This window comes from Oncorhynchus masou, chromosome 31 (genome assembly GCF_036934945.1).
Source record: "Oncorhynchus masou masou isolate Uvic2021 chromosome 31, UVic_Omas_1.1, whole genome shotgun sequence".
Lineage (NCBI taxonomy): Eukaryota > Metazoa > Chordata > Actinopteri > Salmoniformes > Salmonidae > Oncorhynchus > Oncorhynchus masou.
This window is the reverse complement of record NC_088242.1, coordinates 74497592-74508636: the sequence shown is the minus strand read 5'-3', so window position 1 is coordinate 74508636 and position 11045 is coordinate 74497592. Positions and strand designations below refer to the sequence as shown.

General features: G+C 44.4%; 1 protein-coding gene across 1 annotated transcript; it reads left to right on the top strand.

The window, feature by feature from the left end:
* The first annotated feature begins 3334 nt into the window (after positions 1–3334).
* tsnaxip1 (translin-associated factor X interacting protein 1) lies at positions 3335–10950 on the top strand. The gene is made up of 17 exons (XM_064951929.1): positions 3335–3539; positions 3704–3794; positions 3919–4025; positions 4071–4078; positions 4404–4522; positions 4674–4767; positions 4941–5137; positions 5277–5412; positions 5517–5686; positions 5776–5935; positions 6099–6217; positions 6318–6446; positions 6530–6688; positions 6786–6895; positions 6989–7112; positions 10279–10385; positions 10605–10950. Exons 1-17 carry the CDS (start codon positions 3490–3492, stop codon positions 10813–10815), a joined length of 2091 nt encoding a protein of 696 aa, XP_064808001.1. The 5' UTR covers positions 3335–3489; the 3' UTR covers positions 10816–10950.
* Positions 10951–11045: the final 95 nt, after the last annotated feature.

Genomic DNA, 11045 nt, shown 5'->3' with positions numbered 1-11045 from the left:
GGAGTGTGGGTACTGTAGTTGAATACAGGACTAACCACAAGCAAGATTTTCAGAATCGACTACAGAACCCCCGCTCTCCCCTCTTTGGTCTATGTTTTCCGCTTGAGTCCGTGAAAAGGAAGCTAGGAAATGTAGTTTGAGTGGTTGTATGCGGTCAAGACATGTTGAGCTCCCCAGTCTTATCATAGCAGATAATGAGACATTTTTTAAATTGAAATTCCTCATTAATATTTACATACGGGCATACATTCAGTACGTGTTTGTGTCTCGAATGGGTCTTAAACCTTATAATCCAGATTTTTAAACGCAATGTTTGTGGATAATGTTTGCCAGTCTGTCAGACAGCTGCCTTATTTAAATTCGAAATCATTGAGATGATTCTGAAACTGGCAGTGGTGGAAAAGTACCCAATTGTCATACTTGAGTAAAAGTAAAGTTCATAGAAAATGACTCAAGTAAATTGAAAGTCACTCAATAAAATAATACATGAGTATAAGTCTAAAAAATATTTGGTTTGTAATATACTTCAATATTTCAATTTCCTAATATTAAGCAAACCAAACGGCACCATTTATTTTTTATTTATGATAACCAAGGACACACTAACGTGTGTTTAGTGAGTCCGCTAGATCAGAGACAGTAGGGATGACCAGGGATGTTCTCTTGATTAGTGTGTGAATGGGACCATTTTACTGTCCTGTTAAGCATTCAAAAATGTAGCAAGTACTTTTGGGTGTCAGTGAAAATGTATGGAGCGGTCTCTCCTTCACTGCAGCCGAGGTGAGTAAAACATTTAAACGTGTTAACCCTCGCAAGGCTGCAGGCCCAGACGGCATCCCCAGCAGCGCCCTCAGAGCATGCGCAGACCAGCTGGCTGGTGTGTTTACGGACATATTCAATCAATCCCTATACCAGTCCTGTTCCCACATGCTTCAAGAGGGCCACTATCGTTCCTGTTCCCAAGAAAGCTAAGGTAACTGAGCTAAACGACTACCGCCCCGTAGCACTCACTTCCGTCATCATGAAGTGCTTTGAGAGACTAGTCAAGGACCATATCACCTCCACCCTACCTGACTCCCTAGACCCACTCCAATTTGCTTACCGCTCAAATAGGTCCACAGACGATGCAATCTCAACCACACTGCACACTGCCCTAACCCATCTGGACAAGAGGAATACCTATGTGAGAATGCTGTTCATCGACTACAGCTCGGCATTCAACACCATAGTACCCTCCAAGCTCGTCATCAAGCTCGAGACACTGGGTCTCGACCCCGCCCTGTGCAACTGGGTACTGGACTTCCTGACGGGCCGCCCCCCAGGTGGTGAGGGTAGGTAACAACATCTCCTCCCCGCGGATCCTCAACACTGGGGCCCCACAAGGGTGCGTTCTGAGCCCTCTCCTGTACTCCCTGTTCACCCACGACTGCGTGGCCACGCACGCCTCCAACTCAATCATCAAGTTTGCGGACGACACAACAGCGGTAGGCTTGATTACCAACAACGACGAGACGGCCTACAGGGAGGAGGTGAGGGCCCTCGGAGTGTGGTGTCAGGAAAATAACCTCACACTCAACGTCAACAAAACTAAGGAGATGATTGTGGACTTCAGGAAACAGCAGAGGGAACACCCCCCTATCCACATCGATGGAACAGTAGTGGAGAGAGTAGCAAGTTTTAAGTTCCTCGGCATACACATCACAGACAAACTGAATTGGTCCACCCACACAGACAGCATCGTGAAGAAGGCGCAGCAGCGCCTCTTCAACCTCAGGAGGCTGAAGAAATTCGGCTCGTCACCAAAAGCACTCACAAACTTCTACAGAGGCACAATCGAGAGCATCCTGGCGGGCTGTATCACCGCCTGGTACGGCAACTGCTCCGCCCTCAACCGTAAGGCTCTCCAGAGGGTAGTGAGGTCTGCACAACGCATCATCGGGGGAAAACTACCTGCCCTCCAGGACACCTACACCACCCGATGTTACAGGAAGGCAATAAAGATCATCAAGGACATCAACCACCCGAGCCACTGCCTGTTCACCCCGCTATCATCCAGAAGGCGAGGTCAGTACAGGTGCATCAAAGCTGGGACCGAGAGACTGAAAAACAGCTTCTATCTCAAGGCCATCAGACTGTTAAACAGCCACCACTATCATTGAGTGGCTGCTGCCAACACACTGACACTGACTCAACTCCAGCCACTTTAATAATGGGAATTGATGGGAAATGATGTAAATACATCACTAGCCACTTTAAACAATGCTACCTTATATAATGTTACTTACCCTACATTATTCATCTCATATGCATACGTATATACTGTACTCTATATCATCGACTGCATCCTTATGTAATACATGTATCACTAGCCACTTTAACTATGCCACTTTGTTTACATACTCATCTCATATGTATATACTGTACTCAATACCATCTACTGTATCTTGCCTATGCTGCTCTGTACCATCACTCATTCATATATCCTTATGTACATATTCTTTATCCCCTTACACTGTGTATAAGACAGTAGATTAGGAATTGTTATTTAGATTACTTGTTGGTTATTACTGCATTGTCGGAACTAGAAGCACAAGCATTTCGCTTAACTCGCATTAACATCTGCTAACCATGTGTATGTGACAAATAAAATTTGATTGGATTTGAGTAAAAAGTACATTATTTTGTAATGTAGTGAAGTAAAAGATGTACAAAATATAAATAGTAAAGTAAACTACATACTTGAGTAAAAGTAAAGAAAGATATCTAAGTCATTTTCTATGAAGGTAAAAGTCACCCAGTAAAATAATACTTATAAATTAGTATAAATTATTTCAAATTCCTTATATTAAGCAAACCAGACGGCACGATTTTCTATTTTGTTTTAAAGCCTGGGACACTCTCCAACAAATGAAGCAGTGAGTCCGCCAGATCAGAGGCACTACGGATGACCAGGGGTGTTCTCTTGATACCTAAGTGAATTGGACCATTTTCCTGTCCTGCTAAGCATTCAAAATTTAACAAGTACTTTTGGGTGTCAGGGAAAATGTATGGAATAAAAAGCACATTAATTTTCTTTAGGAATGTAGGGATGTAAAAGTAAACCTTGTCAAAAATATAAATAGTAAAGTACAGATACCCCCAAAAACTACTTAAGTAGTATTTTAACTTAAGTACTTTACACCACTGTACATACATTATTAAGTCACAATTTTAAAAATCTTTGATTAAGTCCTGAGCCAAGTCAAAGTTTTTTACGCCTTCTCTCTGGAAAGGTTCTCCAGGGATGCAAAAGTATCTGGCGCGCGATGGTCTGCTATTTGGGGTTCTTCCTGGGTCCTTCATTTCCGTGGCAACATTGTGTAAACATAACAACTCGGTCGTGAGCCTGAAGTGAAGCAAATAGCTAGCTAACCTAATTGAAAAGGGATTACATGTTAATGTATTTGGTAACTAGCTAGCTCGCTTGTTTGCTGCATCTAAACATAACAGATGTCGACACAGAAAGATATTAGATTACCACCTTTATCATCGTTTGAACGGCAAGTGGCCTTGTCCAATTTAGTAGTAGGCTAACTGTTAACTTAGCTAGCTCACTCAGATAACGTTACTCTATGATAGTAACGTTACTAAGCGAATCATATAATAATAATAATAATACAAATAATAATTTATAGTTAGCTGCTTGTTTCCATCTCACTTTCAGACTGTCGTCTGAGTGTCAACATAACGCTGAAAAAAGAACTGGGCGACAAGTGGCAACTGGCGGCCCTGGCTCATGTAGAGCAGCAACCAGAGTAAGATAAGCAGTTAGCAAGCTAGGTTGGATGATTTGGGACTTTGTGCATATCACCAAGTACATCATTCGTTCCCCGAGCAAGCTTCTTTTTAAAAATAAAACGTTTTATCTCACTCCGTCAGGTTGGCTGTACTTCAGGCTACCTGTCAACCTGGCCTGCCCATGTCACCTCTCAAGTTGTTCAGCAGGGGAGGAGACATACTTCAGGTGGAGAAATCAGGAACCATGGGTATTTAGCAAATTATATATACTGTCATATGATATAGGGTTAAAGTTGTGGAAGGATTTACTGAGATGGTAATATGCTACAGATGCGGGGCGGCAGGGTAGCCTAGTGGTTAGAGCGTTGGACTAGTAACCGGAAGGTTGTGAGTTCAAACCCCCGAGCCGACAAGGTACAAATCTGTCGTTCTGCCCCTGAACAGGCAGTTAACCCACTGTTCCCAGGCCGTCATTGAAGAATAAGAATGTGTTCTTAACTGACTTGCCTGGTTAAATAAAAAAAAAAAAAAAAAAAAAAAAAAAAAAAAAAAAAGGTAAAAATTAACTTGTAAGTCGCTCTGGATAAGAGCGTCTGCTAAATGGCTTAAATGTAAATGTAAATGTGATGATTTTGGTGGCCCTGTGGGGAAGCCACGATTCCTGGAGCAGCTTGAAAGCTACCTAAAGAAGGAGCTGCAGGCTCTTGACTTACAACAACCAAAAGTCCAAGAGCGCAAACTACAGGTCCCATCCATCTGCCATATAATATACAGGTTATCCATGTAATTTAGGCTTTGTTACAGTGTATTTACCTTACTACATATAAGGAGTATAGTGAATAGATTCATTTTCACTTAGTTGTTAAGTGACAAAATCTGCCCTCTGTCATACGCAGGCATACCGGGAGGTCTTTGGCTGTTTCATTGAGGACTTCAAAACGTACAAGCCGCTTCTGTGTGCCATAAAAAATGAATATGAAATCACATTAGGTGTGTGGCATTGTAGCATGGAATGTTTGATTGTGGCAATATAGGCCTATATTGTTAAGGTGAATGTGAGTTTGGACAGAAAAACAAGGATGAATGGAAGTATCAGAGGGACTTAAAGATGTCATGCATATAGGATGTTGGATTTTATAGTCTATGGATATTCATTTCTGCAGCATACCTACGGGACCAGATCCGGGAGCTGGAGCCTCTCCGTGCTCGTCTGGTTGTGGTGTCAGAGCAGTGTGAAAAGAGGATCCTGGGCCTGCGAGAGGAGGAGAGGGTAGAGATTAGAGCTCTGAAGCAAGAGCGCCAACACCGTCAAAAGGTTATTGAAAACATGAGAGAGACACAGAGTTCCCTGCAGACCCAGGTACAGTGCTTACCCACTAGGTTCAGTCTCAATCACACCAGTGCTGCTCTGAAAACACAGAATTCAAGTTATTCTGGCTCATATCAACCATGCCTAGGCTGCCTGAACTCTCCTTTGCTCTTTCGCTTGTTCTTCTCAGGTGTGTTGTCTGCAGGCAGACCTGGCTGCTCAGTATCTGATGTACAGAGAAGAATGTGATGCTCGCAAGCTGCTCATCGCCAACATCAGCAGCATGAGCTATGGACCAGATGAGGAACCCGAGGAAGAGCAGGAAGGTAGTGAAAAAATGTGTAACAATAAAATAATTATTAGTCAACTGTCTTGATGGAAGTGAAGTGTGGGGTGTTGTCACCTCTGAAAACCTGTTCCTTTCCATCAGAAGTGGAAATCGAGGACCCAGTGAAGGAGAAATTGGCTCTCAAGGTGTGTCGAGAGGACCTGACTAAAGCCCAGGTGGAGCTAAATCGCTTGCATGCGGAGTATGGAGACGTAGTTCCCCGCCGTGACTGGGAGACGTTGGACCATACCCACAAAGAGAACTTGCTTAAGGTACAGTTCAGTGAAATGTTTGATTCAACAACAGCAGTCTCACTTAATCAGACCTGAATGAGTGTTGAATCTCTTTGCATCTATTCCAGCTGGAGACCCTGCAGAAAGACTTTGATCAGATGAAGGCTGAATATGACACACTGCTTGAGGTGCACAAGCAAGTCACAACACAGAGGGACAGCCTCCAGGGAGAACTGGAGGGCTTCAAAGAGGCCTCTACCCCCAGGCCAGAATGGGAGCAGTGTGCAGGTATCACATAGAAAAACTGCTCTAGGTTCTGTTTTTTCCCCCTTCCCATTTGTGGTATGGTATTGTTGGTAGTAATGCTTGAAGTGTTAGGCGTTTTTCTTTGTGACTGAATCAATATAAACATTTTAGATCAGAACATTTACACAGCACTGTGTGATTACAGGCGTACTGGGAGGTAGTGAGCGTTGGGCAGATCTCTCCCAGGGCCAGTCCAGCCAGCGGCGTTTGGAGATCCTGCTGGCAGAACTGGGAGGAAAGAACTCAGAGTTTTTCACTGGACTGGTAAACCTCCCTCCCTGCTGTACTTTCAAACTGCCTGAACATCAACACATTTCCAAAAAGAATGGCATGATCAAAAGGTCTTCACCCTGTGTCCACTCAGGGTACTTCTGATGATGTGCCCATATACCTGCGCTATGAGGGGCAGTTAAAGAACCATAGGCTAAAGAGGAATGCGGTTGTGAGAATCCTCAAGGAGGTTTGGAAGGAGAAGGTCATGGAGGATGGAAGGGTAAACTGATAACTCATTATTTGAAAGAGAGGTATTTCACACACTGTTTGACTGATATGTCTTCTAATTGTATTTCTCTTAAGAGAAATGAAAGCAGCAATCTTCCAGAGTTTCTGCGGCAACATCTGGAGAGACAATATGGGGAAAAGGCTGGAGAGTGGGCTTATAGCTTAGTAGAGGGCATTCGTCAACACCTAAACGATGACTCTATCAGCCTCTTCAATGACATTCTCACAGGAAAGGTGTGTGATCTTGCAAATGTGTTATACAGCGCTCTTCTTATGAGTGTGAGAAAGGATGGTGCGCATGATTTGATGGTTATAAATGTATTATTAACAGGTGGATGAGAGTGTGTACCATGGTCAGACACATCTACTGTCTAACCTGCTGAAAGTGTTGATCCACAGTGACAGTACAGAGAGTGGGCTGCTCAGTGTTCAGGATTTCAGGTAATGCAGATAATCAAATTACAGTACAGATTAAAGTCAAACATTACGATTATGACAGTGAGTGGGCTATATAAAATGACCTCTGTATTGCAGAGATAACTTGCAAATGGCCTTCCCTCTGAAAAGAGCGCAAGACATTGATGAGCTAGTGACCACAGCTCAGGCCGAGCTAGACAACAACGGTGGGAGCCTCCCATACCAAAGACTGTATACAGAGGTAACTTTTTGGGTCTCGGTCCAAAATTTCACACCTTAGTCCACATAATTTCACAATCCCGTTTTAATAGAGGAATACCAGCCATAGTCAATAGGCAGACCATGGTCTGGAAATTTGAGGGACTGGACCTTCTCAAAAAGTATTCAAGTACCCTTGATGTATACAATAGCAATAGCATCCTGTTTCCATTGATTATCCTTGATGTTTCTACAACTTGATTGGAGTCCACCTGTGGTAAATTCAATTGATTGGACATGATTTGGAAAGGCACACACCTGTTGACAGTGCATGTCAGAGCAAAAACCAAGCCATGAGGTTGATGGAATTGTCTGTAGAGCTCCGAAACAGGATTGTGTCGAGGCACAGATCTGGGGAAGGATACCAAAAAATGTTTGCAGCATTGAAGGTCCCCAAGAACATAGTGGCCTCAATCATTCTTAAATGGAAGAAGTTTGGAACCACTGAGACTAACTAGAGTTGGCCGGCAGGCCAAACTGAGCAATCGGGGAGAAGGGCCTTGGTCAAGGAGGTGACCAAGAACCCGATGGGCACTCTGACAGAGCTCCAGAGTTCCTCTGTGGAGATGGTAGAACCTTTCAGAATGACAACCATCTCTGCAGCGCTACACCAATCAGGCATTTATGGTAGAGTGGCTCGACGGAAGCCACTCCTCAGTAAAAGGACAGCCCGCTTGGAGTTTGCCAAAAGGCACCTAAAGGACTCTCAGACCATGAGAAACAAGATAATCTGGTCTGATGAAACCAAGACTGAACTCTTTGGCCTGAATGTCAAGCGTCACGTCTGGAGGAAACCTAGCACCATCCCTACAGTGAAGCATGGTGGTGGCAGAATCATGCTGTGGGAATGTTTTTCAGTGGCAGGGACTGGAAGACTGGTCAGGATCGAGGGAAAGATGAACGGAGCAAAGTACAGAGAGATCATTGATCAAATCAAAATCACATTTTATTGGTCACATACACATGGTTATCAGATGTTATTGTGTGTGTAGTGAAATGCGTGAGCTTCCAGTTCTGACAGTGCAACAATAGAAAGAAATCCAACAACTACCTAATACACACAATCTAAGTAAAGGATGGTAGCGGGGTGGTAGCGGGGTGAACAGGCAGTGGGGCCTCCCAAGTGGCGCAGTGGTCTAAGGCACCACTACGCAGTGCTGCCACTAGAGATCCTGGTTCGAGTCCAGGCTCTGTCGCAACCGGGAGATGGGGCTGGTGGTGGCAGCATCATGCTGTGGGGATGTTTTCCAGCCAGCCGCAACGGGGCTGCGCACAATTGGCCCAGCGTCGTCCGGGTTAGGGGAGGGTTTGGCCGGCATGGATGTTCTTGTCCCATCGTGCACTAGCGACTTCTATGGCGGCCCAGAAGCGTACACAGTGTTTCTGGGTTAAGCTGGCCAATGCCTGTCAAGAAGCAGAGTTGGCTGAGTTGTGTTTCGGAGGGTGCACGGCTCTCGACCTTTGCCTCTCCTGTGTCTGTACGGGAGTTGCAGTGATGAGACTAACTACCAATTGAATACACAAAATTGGTACGTTACAGCTTTATTCTAAAATTGATAAAAATAGATTTTTTCACTCAATACCTCAAAGCGAAAACAGGTTTAGAAATGTTTGCAAATGTATTGCTGGCAGTGGCCTTGCTGTGACGAAGGGTGCTGGAGGACAGGTAGTTTGCACCGGGTGATGTGTAGTGCAGACCGCACCATACTCTGAAGAGCCCTGCGGTTATGGGCAGTGCAGTTGCCGTTGCCAGGTGGTGATGCAGCCCGACAGGATCCTCTCAATTGTGCATCTGTAAAAGTTTGTGAGAGTTTTAGTTGACATGCAAAATTTCTGTAGACCCTGCCACATACGTCTCGTGTCTGAGCCGTTGAATTGCGACTCCACTTTGTCACTATACTGACATTTCACTTGTTTGATTGTCTTGCGGAGGGAATAACTACACTGTTTATATTCAGCCATATTCCCTGTCATCTTTCCATGGTGAAATGGTTCTCACTTTCAGTTTTGCACGAATGCCGCCATCTATCCACGGTTTCTGGTTATGGTAGGTTTTAATAGTCACAGTGCGTACAACATCTCATATGCACTTCCTTATAAACTCACTCACTGAATCAGCGTATAAATCAATATTATTCTCTGAGGCTACTCGGAATATGTCCCAGTCCGCGTGATCAAAACACTCTTGAAGCGTGGATTCCAATTGGTCAGACCAGTGTTGAATAGTCCTTGTCACAGGTACATCCTGTTTGAGGAACAAAATGAATTTGTGGTCAGATTTTCCGAAGGGAGGGCGGGGGAGGGCCTTGTATGCATCGCGGAAGTTAGAGTAGCAGTGATCCAGAGTTTTGCCAGCACGAGTACTACAATCAATATGTTGACAGAATTTAGGTAGCCTTGTTCTCAAATTTGCTTTGTTAAAATCCCCAGCTACAATAAATGCAGCTTCACGTTATATGGTTTATATGGTTTACAGCCTTTTTCTAAAATGGATAATAACAAGGCTGTAAATCTGCTCCAGAGCATTCAGAATCTCAGACTGGGGCAAAGGTTCACCTTCTAACAGGACAACGACCCTAAGCACACAGCCAAGACAACGCTTTGGGCCAGAGCCCGGACTTGAACCCGATCTAACATCTCTATGTAGCCGATGTGAAATGGTTCGCTAGTTAGTGCTAGTGGCGTTTCAATCGGTGACGTCACTTGCTCTGAGATCTTGAAGTAGTGGTTCCCCTTGCTCTGCAAGGGCCACGCCTTTTGTGGGGCGATGGGTAACGATGCTTCGAGGGTGACTGTTGATGTGTGCAGAGCGTCCCTGGTTCGCGCCCAGGTCGGGGCGAGGGGACGGACGTAAAGTCTATACTGTTACATCTACAGAGACCCCAAAATAGCTGTGCAGTGACACTCCCCAAATACAGGTGTGCCAAGCTTGTAGCGTCATACCCAAGAAGACTCGAGGCTGTAATCGCTGCCTGAGAGACATCAACAAAGTAGAGTAATGTGTCTGAATACTTTATAAAATGTGAAAATTCTATTTAATCAATTTTATAATAAGGCTGTAACATAGGAAAGTTTGTTCAACATTTTGTTAATGCACTGCTACCATTAATGTCTACTGTGGCAAAGACATGGTGTGATGTTCTATGCAGGATGCAGATGGGAAACACAAAGACTTCCTGAATCTGGTGAAGAAGCAGGCCTCCACAGAGAGGCATATGTATATCAGCCAACTGAGGACTCAGCTGGGAGGCAAAGGGTAAGCAAAGTGTATACCCCATGTAGGGCGGCAGGTAGCCTAGCGGGTAAAGGCTAGGTGAAAAATCTGCATTAGTCGCTTTGGATAAGAGCGTCTGCTAAATGACGTAAATCTATACAGATCTCAATTTGCACAAGTAATATACTTGTTTCATTGTTGTTTGAAAAGTGTAAACCGTTTTGAAAGGATCACCAGGGGCATTGTGTTTTTTATTCACAGAGAGGTGACTGTGGCTGATCTAAGGGCTGCCTTTAAGAACATTGACCCCTCTCTGGACGCTACCACACTAGACTGGGTACTAACTATGGCATTCAAGATACACCAGGGGGAGCTAGAGCAGCACACAACACAAATGGACACAGAGCTGGCCCTGCAGCACCTCCTGGCAATAAATGTGACCAGGGCTGGGCCTGCACCACAACAGGACTGAATCGCTCTAAGGCACTTTTAGAAAGTGGTAGCCGTCAGGCATCTAACTGTTTCTTTGCTATCCTTGTGGCCTGCAAACTCATGATATATATTTCCAAAGGAACCAGGTTGAACATTAAACAAACACTTAAACGGACTGTTGTTACTGAACTGATCTGTAAGTCAAATGTGTTTCACACAGTACTTTATTATCGGTGTCAGAAATTGAATATTTACGTAAAAACATTAGCA